Source organism: Macaca thibetana, chromosome 15, assembly GCF_024542745.1.
Source record: "Macaca thibetana thibetana isolate TM-01 chromosome 15, ASM2454274v1, whole genome shotgun sequence".
NCBI classification, from domain to species: domain Eukaryota; kingdom Metazoa; phylum Chordata; class Mammalia; order Primates; family Cercopithecidae; genus Macaca; species Macaca thibetana.
In genome coordinates this window covers 8,120,092-8,134,953 of record NC_065592.1, presented here as the reverse complement: position 1 = coordinate 8,134,953, position 14,862 = coordinate 8,120,092, and the positions used below count along the sequence as shown (strand labels likewise).

General features: G+C 55.8%; 2 protein-coding genes across 2 annotated transcripts in view; one reads left to right on the top strand and one right to left on the bottom strand.

Moving 5' to 3' along the window:
- Window positions 1-14,862, top strand: part of HMCN2 (hemicentin 2) — a 174,071-nt gene that overhangs the window by 62,563 nt on the left and 96,646 nt on the right. The window contains exons 22-24 of the mRNA XM_050760505.1: window positions 97-262; window positions 10,947-11,074; window positions 14,200-14,454. Coding sequence (XP_050616462.1) covers window positions 97-262; window positions 10,947-11,074; window positions 14,200-14,454 — 549 coding nt within the window. The remainder of the gene's footprint in view (window positions 1-96; window positions 263-10,946; window positions 11,075-14,199; window positions 14,455-14,862) is intronic.
- C15H9orf78 (chromosome 15 C9orf78 homolog) overlaps window positions 1-14,862 on the bottom strand; it is a 583,691-nt gene that overhangs the window by 514,467 nt on the left and 54,362 nt on the right. The window lies entirely within an intron of this gene.

Sequence of the window (14,862 nt, the reverse complement as noted above, 5' to 3'; positions counted from 1 at the left end):
GCTCTGCCTCCTGGGGGAGCTACCCCACGGCCCAGGGCACTCATGGCCCCGAGTTCCCTCTGCCCTGCTGACAGCCTCTGCTTACTCCCCCCGCAGCCAAACCCAGGATCCACATGAATGGGTCACATAATGCAGATGTGCCTCTGAGAGTCACAGCGAAGGCTGGCGAAGAGGTGACCCTGGATTGCGAGGCCGAGGGCTCCCCACCCCCACTGGTCACCTGGACGAAGGACTCTCACCCTGTACCGCCCATCACCAACAGGTAACCCCAGTCCCATGGCCTCAAGCGACAGAGCTTAGGGCTGGAGGGAAGCCTGCCTCAGGTGACCAGTGACCCAGCGGGTGTCTTGGACCCTGCAGTCTCTCCCATAGGGTGCTCCTGGGCTTCCACACCCAGGGCTATTGTCCACGGGCCCCCAGAAGCCTGGAAGGGGCCTCTGGAGGGTGCCTGGAAGCCCAGGGTGAGACTCCCCGTCTGAAATAACATGCATGGGGCATTGCCTGCAGGATCCTGTTTAATCTGCACAGCCACCCTTGATCTCTGACAGGGTACTCAGCCAGGGGGTGAGCTGCTGGCCATCACCTGGCTAGAAAAGAGCAAAGCCAGGGCTGGGACCACATCCCCGCCATGACACGCACCACCCCCACGCCGGCTCTGCAGACCAGGTGTCTGGCGGCTGGGCTGTCTGACTCAGCTGCTCCCGGTCTGGGATCCTGAGAGTGGGCGGATAGGGAGGAGGCTGGCTTGGGTGTCCTTCAAAGCCACGCCGTACCCCCCAGGAAGGGATGTGGGGGATGCTAGGGCCCTTGCCCCTGGCTGCGGGGTTCTGTGGCTCAGTTTGGTGACATCAGCCCTGGCAGGGTCTTTGAGATGTTCCAGACCCAGAAGGTCTTGGAGCAGCCTGCTCTGTAATGTGACCCCCGCCCCCACCATGTGTCAGTGCATCTCAGAACATCTGTTTGGTGAGTCCTGCCAATCCTTGCAGCCAGGCACCCCTAAAGGTGGCGGAGGCCCAGGGAGCTGGCCCTAGGCATCATCGGTGCGGTCCCCCGTGCCCTCTTGGCGTCGCTGTAGCTCTATGTTGTGAGGTGAGGGTGTGGCAGGGGCCGCGGGGGCCCACAGCTCCCCTAGAAAGCCTGGTCCTAGCTCTGCGGCTGGGCGGTGGCCCTCAGCTGGAGGATGCGTGTTGATTTATGGCTTGTTACTGAAACGGGAACCGCATTCCCATTTGTTCTCCCCTCCTCGCCGGTGGTGCGTTAATAGGTCAGCCGGGAGCTGTAAATTTGCGAAAGCCGCTTTTGCAATCCTAGAGTTTTGTTGTGTTCCCTCTCCCTTCCCTCTTCACTTTGTGCTGGCTTACACTGTTTTATCTCCAGATTTGGGAGATTCCGAGAGTTTATCTAAATGAGGAAGAAAATGTGCTGGGAGGCGGGGGTGGGGTTAAGTGCTCAGGCCCTGGAGTTCCGCACACCCGGTACGGAACCGCCTGCTCCCTTCTTAGTCGTGCGACCTCGGGTGGCCACTGGCTCCTCTTGGCCTGTTCCTCCATCTGCAAAGTGGACGTTATTTAAATAGCACCCTTGTGGGGTAATGATGGATGTGCGGTGCTTAGGGAGTCAGATGTGCTGAAAACTTGCTCCCTTTCATATGATTTCCCTGCTGTTGCCGTTCACAAACTGAGACATCCTCTCCAGCTTTTACAAATTTATCCTCATCCGACCACACCTGTTATCTCAATTGTCACCTGCTTTTTAAATATAAAAGCTTTATTGAGATGTAATTCACATACTGTATCCTTCGCTTATTTAAAGGACACAGTTCAGTCAGTTCAGTGCTTTCAGTATATTCAGACGGTGCAGCCGTTACCACAACCAATTTTAGAACATGTTCATCACCCTCCCCAAAAAAACTTCATACTCATTGGCAGCCACCAGCCCCCCATGTCTGCTCCAGCCCCACTGCAGCCCCTGACAGCCACTGACCTGCTTTCGGCCTATTTTGGACATTTCGTATAAATGAATTACGTGGGGCCTTTCGTGTCTGGCTTCTGTCACCTAACTTAATGTCTCCTTAACCAGATCAGCGCTTGCTTCCTTTTAATGGCCGAATAGCGTCCCATCGTGTGGGTGGCTCACCTTTTGTGTGTCCACTCATCAGTTGATGTGCACTGGGATGGTTTCCACCTTTTGGTGACTGTGAATAGCCTTACTTTTTTTTTTTTTTTTTTTTTGAGATGGAGTTTCGCTTTTGTTGCTCAGGCTGGAGTACAATGGTGCGATCTCGGCTCACTGCAACGTCACCTCCCCCGTTCCAGTGTAGCTGCCTCAGGCTGCAGTGTAGCTGGAATTACAGGCACCTGCCACCACGCCTGGCTAATTTTTGTATTTTCAGTAGAGATGGGGTTTCACCATGTTGGTCAGGCTGGTCTCGAACTCCTGGCCTCAGGTGATCCACCTGCTTCGGCCTCCCAAAGTGCTGGGATTACAGGCATGAGCCACTGCTCCTGGCCATAGCCTCACTTTTGATTGTACTTGAAGCTTTGTTCGAAGGCTCTGGGTCCTCTGGTTCCCTCCCTGCCCCACACTGGCAGTGTCCACACACAGAACCAAGCTCAGCCTCTCACAGACAGACACACCACATCACCTCCGTCCCTCAGTGCCTCGACCAGAACACAGAGACTTAAAAAGCCCCTTGGAAAACACACAGCAAGACTATCTGTCTGTCTGCTTCCCCCTCCCCTCCCCCTCCTCTCCCTCCTCCCCCTCCTCCCCTTCCCTACATCTTCTTCCTCTTCCCCGCCTATCTCCCTCTTCCCTTTTCCTCCTCCTCCTCCCCTTCCCCTCCCTCCCCTTTGTCTTTCTTGTCCTTTCTTCCCCAAGGACATTCCCAGGCTCAGCCTCAAAGCTGCCCTTCTGGAAATGGAGCACTTGTCTGGCTGATGCGTCTGGTGAGTTGTAGGTGCTCATCTCTTGATGAGAGGAGCCAGCCGCCCTCCACACCCGCTTCCCCCCTCCCCTGCTCCCTTGCTCCTCTTCCTTGCCGAGCTACCCCAAGGACAGGGCTCCACGGCAGCCCGTTCTCCTTCTGTGGTGTAGTCAGGGCTGAGAGTCAAGATGTGCTGAGCCTCTGAGGCCCCCTCCATTCCGCTTTGTCCAGGGGTGGCCCTCTCCTGCCAGCCCTTGGAGGTGGGTGGGGTGGATGGCACCATGCCCAGTGCACTGAGGAGGAAACAGAAACACATGGGGTGTGGGGACGTGGAGCCTGACCCTGCAGCTCCTGGGAGGGGCTCCTACATGCACAGACATACAGACACACACAGATGCACGCACAGGGACACGCGTATCAGGTGGGCCTCTGCTCTCTGAACTCCTAGTTATCTTCGACCCCCCGAGTCAGCAAGTCCTCACAGAGGAAGCAGCCTAGGAACCTCAGAAGCCGTGAAGTTCCGAGCCACCCAGCCGCGTCCCCGTCCCTTTGGAGTCGCTCTTGTCCTTGTAGGGGCTGTTCTAGAATTAAACCTCGGGCATCTTATATTCTGTCCTCATCGCGGATTCCTTTTCTCTTTTACTCATTTTCTCGATTCATCCTGGCCCATGTCACTTGCTTTTCCTTTTAAAGGGCAAAATAGGCCGGGCGCAGTAGCTCATGCCTATAATCCTAGCACTTTGGGAGGCCAAGGAAGGCGGATCACAAGGTTAGGAGATCAAGATCATCCTGGCCAACATGGTGAAACCCCATCTCTACTAAAATACAAAAAACAAAAACAAAAACAAAAATCAGCCAGGCGTGGTGGTGCGCACTTGTAGTCCCAGCTACTTGGGAGGCTAAGGCAGGGGAATCACTTGAACCTGGGAGGTGGAGGTTGCAGTGATCCAAGATCATGCCACTGCACTCCATCCTTGCAACAGAGCAAGACTCTGTCTCAAAAAAAAAAAAAAAAAAGAAAAAAGAAAAGAAAAAATAAAGGCCAAAATAACATTCCAGGGCGCTCGGCTCCCATCATCTCTGAGCCATTGCTCTGTGTGGGGCACGGCCATGTTGCCAGCTCTCGCGGTCATAAATGAGACTGTTGGAGCAGCTTTGCACAATGTTCCTCTTTATCTCCCGGGTCAGTTCCTTGGAGGATGGTCCCAAAAGCCAACGGTGAAGTCTGAGGGTGGGAATGGTCATTGAGTGCTTTTTTCCCATGGGACTTGTTTTTGAAAAAGACATCCAAGTTGCAAATTCAAAATTGAAGTCAGCAGCGTTGACTGAGCGATATCCTGTGCCCAGGATTGTGTCGCAGCCTCAGAGACAGAAGACATGGGCTTGGGCTATGTGTGAGGTCAGGTGGCAGAAGACCTGGGGTCCCATCTCAGCTTCACCCCAGCTCGCCCAGTGACCTCACACAAGACCTTTCCCCTCTCCCCTCCCTGGGCCTCAGCCTTTCCGTTTGAGAAATGAAAGGGTTGGACAGGCGATGGTGGCCAGAGAGCATCTCGGGGCTCTGGTCCCATGATTCAGCCCAGGGATGCTGGGGCGAGGCAGTGTTGCCAGGCAACAATGTTTGTTTGGGATTCCGATGAGGAGATGGGACGGCTGTGAGCACTCCTGGCTCTGGCTCTGGCTCCCGGAGGCTGCCGGCCAGCATTCCACACAGGGCCAAACCCCTAATCCCAGCACGGTGTGGGGGCAGTGAGAGGATGGTGCGCTTCTGTCTCATTCCTCCGGGTTTTCTTCCTTTGATACCCCCACCACCCTCCTCTGCCCCTTCCCAAGCACACTGCAGGACAGGCCGCCCACCCACCCTTCTCCTGGAAGGAGGCCACTGGGCCAGCTCATTAGAGGCGAGAGGTGAGGCCTACAGCTGGGATCTGGTGACTTGTGGCAGGGAAAGCAGCTCACTGCTGTCTGGAAGCCAGTGGCATGCCTGGACTGCCCAGGGTCCTGCATGGGGACTGTACCTTGGTGGAACCTCAGAGCCTTGTCGGTTTCTGGCCTGGTGGCTCTGGAGTCCGTCTTGTCAGCCTGTGGGCAGTGGCTGTCTTTCTGGAGAACGTTTAAGTTTACTCACCTTCAGAGCTGGACGTTTGGATCACCGTGGCAGTTAGGAAGGAGCATGGTCACACAGTGTGAGGCTCAAGTCCTCGCTGTGCCCTGGCCAGCTGAGCGGCCATGGACACCACGACCACACCTCCGGAGGCTCAGTCTTCTCCTCTGCAAAAGGGGGTGTGGCAGTGGGGTCTGCCTGCCTTGTAGGTCTGGCTGCTGGGATTCTAAGTGAGAGTGTGCTTAGTGGCACAGGGACACACAGGAAGCGCTCAATAGTTGACAGCTGCGGATGGCGTCAGCACCATCCTCGTTGGCAGCACTAGCATCGCAGGGCTTACGTTCTCCGGGCTCATACGATGACGCTGGTTCCATCTCCCCCGACCTATTTATTGTGCTTGGCCCTTTGGCGGGTCTCAAGCACCTCTTCCTGAATTTCTCCAGCATGACCTTTCCTCCTGTGGCCTCCTCATGGGTCTGTGATGCTGGTCAGACTACAGGAAGAAGATGCGAGATGGGGCAGTGGTTGCCGGGAAGGGTGCTCTCCAGGCTGCCTGCCCAGGCTCAGACCCTGTCCTGGACCCAGCAGACACAGGGCTGGCGTCCACGAGTGCACAGTGGTCATCTGTTGAGTGTTGCCTGACTGTGTGCCCTGTGCTGAGAACCAGCCCTGCAGCAGGCTGGGTGACTCTGGCGGGAGTGCCGTTCATTCCACAGTCACTGGCCCTGCTCCTGGATGCTTTATAGACAGAGGCAGCAGGAACAGCAATGTGGGAGACAGCGGGGGTCTGGGGAGGGCAGGAGGGCAGTACTGAGATGGTGGAAGGTCTGGGGGGAGGGAGGGAGAGCAGGGACCAGTGTCAGTGAAAGGGGTGAAGGGAGTGTGTGGCATGGACAGGGAACAGCTGCAATTTGCCACGAAATATTTATTGAACACCCACTATGGGCCAGGCCAGGGCCCATGCTGAGCTGGGGACATGCCGGGGACCTGGGCAGACCTGGCTACTCCCCTCATGGAGCCATCAGACAGCGTAATGACAGGCATGGTAAACTGCATAATAGCAAATAGCATGGGAAGCATGCAATGGGAAGCAGGGCATTGCCTGGGGCAGTGGGGAAGGCTTCCCTGAGTGCAGCAAAGGTGTGTGCTGGGGATGAGGCAGACAAGTGAGGCCTAGGAGCTGGCATTATTCCTGGCACTTTCTATCAGATGCCCTTTGGTCTCTCTGGGCAGCCCTCTGCCCCGTGGGCCCCTCTCGCTTCTCCCCACCACTCTGACATCTGCATGCGCCTCACTGCAGGGGCTCAAGCCAGATGGATGTCATAAACAGGAAATTCCCCTCAAACCTCTCCACTCTCATCTGGGCGCCGCACGGAGCCATCTGGCCGTGCACGCCGCGATGAAATCTGCCCCGCTCATCACACCGTGCGCCCAACAGCAGCCTGTTCCTCGGAGACTCTGTGGCCTCCTCCCTTTCTCCCATCTCTCCACTGCTGCCTCCACTTCCCTGCTGGGCTGCAGACCCCAAACCTCCCACTGAGCCTCTTGGAATGTGGTAGGAGAGTGGTGGCAGGCAGAAGGAGCAGGCGGTGGGCTGCCCTCGAAACCCCAGGCCCATTGCTGCAGCTTCACCTTTTCCCTGAGTCTCTGCAGCGCATGCGCAGGGTCATGATAAAAGCAAGTCTCTGTGCCAGATCTGAGCAGGTCCTGGAGATACCAAGGGAAATAAGACGGATGTCCCCTTGGAGCCACAGGCAGGCAGGTGACAGGTGGTGACAAGGCAGTGTGGTGAAGGCTATGATGGCAGGATGTTCAGGCAGCTGTGGGAGCCTACAGGATGGACCTATCAGCCTGGGGCATCAAGTCAGCCTTCCTGGAGGGGAGGAGGTGATATCTCCATATTGGAAGATGAATCAAGTATCATCCAGGTGAGTGGGAAGTGCAGGTGTGTCCCAGGTAGAAGGAATAGCATGTGCAAAGGAGAGCTGGTGAGATGGGCCTAGCCCCCTGGGGAGGAACAGAGGCCCAGTGCCCCCATGCAGGGATGCAGGAGAGTTGGGGGTGGTCTGCGTAGGTCCACACAGGCCATAGTACTGTGCGTAGATTTTGTCAGGGAGCAGTGCGCAGCCGCAGAGGGCTTGAGAGCAGGTGAGGACGTGGCCAGTTTGGCATTTAGAGCAGACACAGGCTCTGCTGGGCAGGTCCTGGGTCCTTTGGCCTCAGCATGTCCGTCTGTAAAATGGATTCCCGCATTTCTTCCTTGGTGACGTAGCAAGCAGAATCCTCCTTCTAGAAAATGATCTGGGCTGCTGCTAAGAAAGATAAGATACTCACTTTTATTGGTGTGAATTGTTAACACTTTTGGAAGTTTTTTTTTTTTTTTTGAGACGGAGTCTCGCTCTGTCGCCCAGGCTGGAGTGCAGTGGCTGGATCTCAGCTCACTGCAAGCTCCGCCTCCCGGGTTCACGCCATTCTCCTGCCTCAGCCTCCCGAGTAGCTGGGACTACAGGCGCCCGCCACCTCACCCGGCTAGTTTTTTGTATTTTTAGTAGAGACGGGGTTTCACCGTGTTAGCCAGGATGGTCTCGATCTCCTGACCTCGTGATCCGCCCATCTCGGCCTCCCAGAGTGCTGGGATTACAGGCTTGAGCCACTGCGCCCGGCCGGAAGTTTTTTTTTTCCAGAAGCCCCCATTTCCTATCTTTTTAAGGGTTTGGTGAGGAGAGGAGCAGGGTTCTATGATCCTTAAAGTTCTGGAAGGCAACTTACCAGATAATAGAGTCTGGAGCCTCTCTCTCTTTCTCTCTCTCTCTCTCTCTCTCTCTCTCTCGTCTCTGTCTCTCGTCTCTGTCTCTCGTCTCTGTCTCTCTCCTCCCCCGCCCCCCAACCTTTATTTTTTTTCACAGAGTCTTGCCTCATTGCCCAGGCTGGAGTACAGTGGCACAACCAGAGCTCTCAATCTGCTGGGCTTGAGTGATCCTCTCAGCTCAGCCTCTCAATTAGCTGGGACCACAGGCATGTGCCACCATGCCCACTGAATTTTTTATTTTTTGTAGAAACGAGGTCTCCTTGTGTTGCCCAGACTTGGTGCTGCCTTTTCAAATATGAAATGGGGTTCAGAGATGTTGACTGCCCTGCACAGCATGTCTGAAGCACAGTTGGACCTCGGATCCAGAACTCCAGTTTCTAGCCCAGACCTCTTCCCACTGGCCCACATCGTCCCTGTTTGCCAGCCCAGGTGTTGCGATGAAGTCTAGGGAGGGAACTGCATCCCAGCCTGGAATGTGATTGAGTGTATAAGTTTCAGCATCAAATGGATTTGGCCCTTGATTAGTGGGTGTCAACATGTCAACATTATTTAATTTTTAAAAATGCTGTAGAAGAGAAAATTCAAGCTGGGGTGGCAGATAGAGTAGAGCTACGCAGGGGAAATGTTTACCCGTTGCCAGGACACATACATATTTATGTGGTGTTTTCTCGCGTTTTCCTTTGCACTGTAAAGACTGAGCAACTGTTCAGGGCTGCCCAGCTGATTGAAGACTGGGGAGAGATCCCAGACACTGGCTGGGGATTTGTGTCACACTAATAGCAAGGCAGTTTAGGTGACCTGGAGGAGGTGATGTCTCAGTATTGAAAGATGAGCAGGTGTTATCCATATACTATGTCCTGGGCACTGCAGGCTTTGTGTGCGTGATATCAGTTCATACTAGATACGGACACTGAAACTCAGGGAGATGGCGTCCTTGGCCCAAGGTCAACCTGTAAGAGGCAGAATGGTGGTTCTCAGCAGGACACCTGCCGTCAAAGACCCACACCCATCTGCTCTGCCATGCTGCTTCTTGAGGAAGGGGCACTTCTTCATGTCCCCAGGCAGTGGTTCCCTGGAAATGGTTCCCCAGCCACTTGTATCATCTACCTGGGGTTTTTTAGTAAAACCCCAATTCCTACTTCCCCCATGGAATGGGTCTCTGGGCAGGGCCTGAGAATCAGCATGTTTCACATGCAGCTGGGAGATTCTGATGAGAACCCCTGCCCTGCAAGGTGTGAGATCTTCGAGAGCAGAGGGTGTGAGCCTGTAGCCCAGGAGACCTGCTCCAGTGCATGTGAGATGCATACAGCAGTGTGAAACAGAGAGAGAGAGAGAGAGAGAAAGGAGAAAGGAAGGAAAGAAGGAAGAGATAAAGATCTAAATGTTTAAGTGTCCACTCAAAAGGGAGCAAGTTAATAAATTGTGGTGTGATCATACAAGGGAATATTACACAACAGTCAAAAAGGAGTGAATAGACCTATATATGTATATAGTCATGATGCCATTTATGTCATGATATAGCTCATGATGCAAGTTTTAAAACAGGTAAAACATTACGTATTATTTATGCATGTGCTCTTGTCTCCGTGGAAGCCGCTGACCTGGGTTGAGTGCCTCTCTGTTCCAGATGCCGTGCTATGAATTAGGCCATTCAGTTCTTTTGACAACCCTGTGAGCAATGAGCACAACTGATGACTCTATTTTCCAAAAAAAGATGAATTAGGCACAGGAAGGTGAGGTGACTTGCTCAACCTCACACAGCAAGCACATGGCCCAGCAGGTTAGACCCAGGCAATCCAGCCCAGTGCCCAGGCTCTAGAGACCACCACCCACTGTGTCATCCACAGCCATCCTTAGAGAACTTGTCCCAAGAGGCAGTTGGATGCTCGGGACAAATGGATGGAGGGGATGGCTGGGAAGGGGCTGTCATTGCCCTACTTTACAGATGGGGAGACAGAGTTCTCAGCTAGTAGCCCGAGAGTTACTGACGGTATTGCCCTGTTTAATGACTGCACGGCCTGCACGTTGCTTACCATGTCTCATGTGATCCTTGCAGCTGCCTGCGAGGTGGCGGCTATGAGGGCCCTAAGGATTCTATAAGGGGCTCTGTAATCCCCGTTTTGCAGAGGAGGAAATTGAGGCTCAGCAGAAAGCAAGGTGGGGGCCAGGACTGGAGCATCCCAGGCCTGCTGGGTTCTACAGCCCAGCTGGTGAGCGCAGGGGCCAGCGACTGGGCCTTGGAGCCCCCCCCCCCGCCGGCCTGTGCTGGCTGCGTGCTCTCGGGGCCAGCCAGGGTCAGTGGCCGCAGCTGCCTTCCCTGTTCTATGGAGGCAGGGGCTGTGCAGAGCCAGCACATATGGGCCAGTGACATCATGTCTGCAGGGGGCCCTTGGGGTCCAGCCCAGCTGCAGGAGCCTGGCTGGGGGTCCTACATCCCTGTGGGATGGGGGTCATGTGACTTATCAAGCTGAGCCAGACTGGGGAGGATAACGATGGCAGTGGGGGTGGGGGCTCCGCAGCTTCCTCCTGAGGACCCTCAACACAGTTCTGGACTGAGAGCACCAAGCAACTGCAGTCAGAGTCAGGCCGGCCCTGGCACCAGACCAGAGGGCCTCAGGGCTGCCAGCGTCTTCATCCCACACGCAGGGTAGGTGTGTGTGGCAGAGGAGGGGGAGTTGCCACCCGCAGTCAACAGGTGTCAAGCGGTGGGCAGGTTCCCGGCCCTGGGCTGAGCCTGTGATGGACTCCGTTTACCAGCTCTAGCCCAGACACAGGCCATCTTAGCATGCCCATTTTATAGATGAGGCTCCAAGAAGTGAAGCAACTTGCCTGAGGCCACACAGCTAGGAAGGATTTAGAGTTTAAACTCGAACCCAAGCCAGTGGACTCCTAGTCCAGGGCTCTTCTTCTCTTATACCAGTAGGCATGGGACTGGCCCTGGCCTGGTGGTTCAGGGAGGGTGGAGGCGGGGGTGGGGGCTAGATGGTGGGTGCTGTTGCATTACCAGAAGGCTTCCTGGCGGAGGTGGCTGGTTCAAGTTGGGTCTTGAAGCCTTTCCATGTGTGTGGGATCAGCGGAGGTCTCACCAGCGCTCCTCATTCCTGCAGGCATGGCCTCCTCCCATCTGGCTCCCTGCGTCTGGCCCAGGTCCAGGTGGGTGACAGCGGCCACTACGAGTGCACAGCCAGTAACCCTGCGGGGTCCACCTCCCGGCACTACGTCCTTGGGGTGCAAGGTAGGACCAGTTGGCAGCCCCAGTCCCTCCCTGTCCCCCATCACCCTGCGTGTCCCTCAGGTCTCTCTGTGCCCCTCCTGTAGCCCACGCTCAGGTCTGTCAGGCTCTGTCACCTCTCCCTCCGTGTGCCTCTGCCACCTCCTCTTGCCACCCCCACTTCCTGTCTCTCTCAGGCCTGTGTCTCCTCCTCTACACTTTTTCTCCACCTCTCCCCATACCTCCTGGGGGGTCCTGGAGATACTGTTCAGAGAATCCCAAGAACACAGGGCAGAGAGCAGTGGGGACCTGGGTTTGGGAGGACGGGGGTCAGAGGGGAACCCACGAAGGTGGGTCTGAGAGTGTCTCTGCCTGGTGCGCGAGGCCCAGCTGGGAGCCCAGGGCGTGGCGATGGGAAGAGGCCTGTGAGGTGCCACAGAGCCCCCTCCTGCTGGGAGCATCTTAATGCCCCCCAAGAGGCCCTTCTGAGCTCCTGCGCCCACCTCTGCCATCAACGAGGCACTTTGTGCACCTGTAACAGGAGGTGCCGCTCTCTCTCCGTGCATCCCTTCCTCTTGTCTGAGGTCCCCACGTACCCCACTGTGGTTCTGGTTCCCAGCCTGGTGGAGGGTCCCAGGAGGAGGCGTTTCCCTGTGAGTCCAGGGCTCATTCAAAGGGAGCCAGCCAGTGAGAGTCATACACTGAAAAGGGAAGCCACTCGTCATCCGAAAGAACCCTGAGGGGCATCCGGGACAGGCCCAACTATGGCCCCAGGGCCCAATCCACCCTCCTGTTTTCAGGGATCATGAGCCAGTGAAGAATGGCTTCTACTTTTTAAAATAATTGGACACGCACAAAAAAAACCAACCAAATAATGTTTCGTGACATTTCAAATTTATCTGAAATTCGCATTTCAGTGTTGGCCAGCCATGGTGGCTCATGCCTATAATCCCAGCACTCTGGGAGGCCTAAGTGGGAGGATGGCTTGGGCCCAGAAGTTCGAGACCAGCCTAGTCAGCATAGCAAGACCCCATCTCTACAAAAAATAAAAAATTACCCACTCGCAGTGGTCCGCACCTGTAGTCCCAGCTACTCAGGAGGCCGAGGTGGGAAGATAGATTGAACCCAGGAGGTCGAGGCTGCAGTGAGCCGTGATCATGCCACTGTACTCCAGCCTGGGTAACAGTGCGAGATCCTGTCTCAAACAAAACAAAATAAAACAAAAATTCAGTGTTTATAAATACAAGTTTTATTGAAACACACCCACAGATATTCATGTATGTGCTACTGGTGGCGCTTTACCCTCTGACGGCAGAGGTGAGAAGTGGAGAGAGCCGGCCTGGCCTCACAGCCCAGCATCCTGACCATCTGACTCTTTACAGAAAAAGCGTGCTGCCCCGAATCTAAGCTCACACCCCATTTTACAGATGGACAGGCTGAGGCCCAGAGTGGGAGGGGGCGCCAGGGTTCCCGTAGGTTTGCATGGGGGTGTGAGAGAGACTCGGGAACAGGGAGGCAGGGTAATGAGCAGGGCCTCAATGTTGGCAGAGCTGGGTTTGAATCCCGACTCTGCTGCTGACTGGCTGTGTGATCTTAGGCCAGTCACTTGGCCTCTCTGAGCTTTGCTTTCCTGCTCTTATAAAGTGAGGCCACAATAAAGCCCACCCCACTGTGGGCATTGAATGCTCAGAGCAGCGGAAGCCGTTACTGTTTTCAGCAGGTGTGTGTGAGAGAGCGATCGACGGGAGGGCGGGGCATACATGCTCTCTGTGCCTCTGGGCAGGGAGCCCTCCTGGGCATCTAGGCCCTGGGCTAAGGGGCTGGTCTCCACCCAAGGGCCAGGTTCCCATGGGTGGTCTTATATCCGGGCTCCTTCTCAGAAACTGTGTAGGGAGTGGGTGCACCTCAGCTTCCCTCGAGGGTCCAGGACACTTGTCCCAGTGTCCCATGCAGTGCCTGGAGCAGGGTGGCCCCTGGACTCTGAGAATTGTCTTATGCCCAAGCAGTCTGGTCCCTCAGGGGCCTGGACCCTTGGACACTCGGACCCAGGGTTGGTGCCAGCTCCTATCCACGGAGGGAGGGGGGCGACTCTGGCCAAGTCATATAACCTTTCTGAGCCTCAGTTTCCCCCTCTGCAAAATGTGCAGACATGGATGGCATCACCTGCCGTGTAGGAAGGACCGAGTGAGATGGAGGATGAGAAAGTGACTTGAAACCACAAATGTGAAAGAACGGGTAGCCACAGCCAGGGGGAGGGAAGGACAGGGCAGCGATGATGCCCAGCTGGAGTGACTCCAGCCACAGCATGCCAGGCACCAGGCTCTGTGCTGGCTGCTTTAGTGCTGCACCTCATTTCATCCCGCGGGGCGGAAGGGGTTGTGACAAGGGGGAACTGAGGCTCTGGCTGGAACAGAGTCCCTTGACTGAACTGGGATTGGAGCCACCTCTGCACATGCTGCCTCCCAACCTTGCTTGGCCATTATGAGTCAACCCCTCTGCCCTGCCTCAGTTTCCCCACCTGTGCACTGAGCTGGATGAATCCCAAGTGGTGCTTTTTTTTTTTTTTTTTTTTTGAGACAGAGCCTCCCTCTGTCACACAGGCTGGAGTGCAGTGGCACGATCTCAGTTCACCGTAACCTCTGCCTCCCGGGTTCAAGCAATTCTTGTGCTTCAGCCTCTGAGTAGTTGGGATCACAGGTGTGCGCCACCACACCCAGCTAATTTTTGTATTTTTAGTAGAGATGGGGTTTTGCCATGTTGGCCGGGCTGGTGTCAAATGCCTGACCTCAGGCGATCTGCCCACCTCGGCCTCCCAAAGTGCTGGGATTACATGCGTGAGCCACAGCTCCCAGGCCTGAGTGGCGGTTCTTAAGTGATGTCGGGCACGTTGGTGGGGACAGAGGGATGTACAAGCTCAGCCCTGAGGGTTGAGTCTTTCATGAGAGCGCGTGTGTTCAGGTGAAAGACCGGAGCTCGCTCACTTTGGGGGAGTCCACGTGGGGTGTCCCAACGTCTTTTCCTGCCAGCCTTAGATTGTGCTCCATGACAATTTTGCTGGTTGGTGACATCTGAGATGTGGCTGGGGTCTGGGTTCTGGGACCCTCTCGCCTGAGTCCCCCCACGTTGATATCCCTCCTGTGGCCCCTCAGTCCCCCCTCAGGTGCAGCCAGGCCCTCGGGTTCTGAAGGTGCTGGTGGGAGAAGCCCTGGATCTGAACTGTGTGGCTGAGGGTAACCCAGAGCCCCAGCTGAACTGGTCCAAGGATGGCGTGGTCCTGCGGGGCCGCGGGCCTGAGGACTCCGTCCACTTCGCAGCCGTCAGAACCTCTGATGCCGGGAGGTACCGCTGTGAGGCCTCCAACAGCGCCGGGGTGGACGCCTGGGAGGTGGAGCTCAGGGTGCTGGGTGAGTCTCCCTGACCCCAGAACCTGCTTCTCCCCAGTTCTCACAGCCACAGCCTGGACTTGGGAGGTGCTCGTCTCTGTTCCGGGCTCTGTGCCTGCCCGTTCCCTTCCTTCCTGGGACAGATAGTGCCCCGGCCCTTTCTTGGACCTTAAAGCTATCCTGTGTTCAGGAGCTTTTGTCAGCCCTTGGGTATGGACCAGGTGGTCCTCAGAGCTCCCAGCAGGGGTTCCCTGTATTCCTTCCCCTTGGGCGGTGACCTGTGGGGCCCCTGAGTACCTGGATGGACAGAGGCACCTAAGGCAGTAACTGGGGAGTGGCACTGGACCCAGGGCCATCCAGACAACCATAGGCCGGTCACCTACACTCTCTGACCCCAGTTGTATGAAGCACCTGGCGCATAGAAAGTTC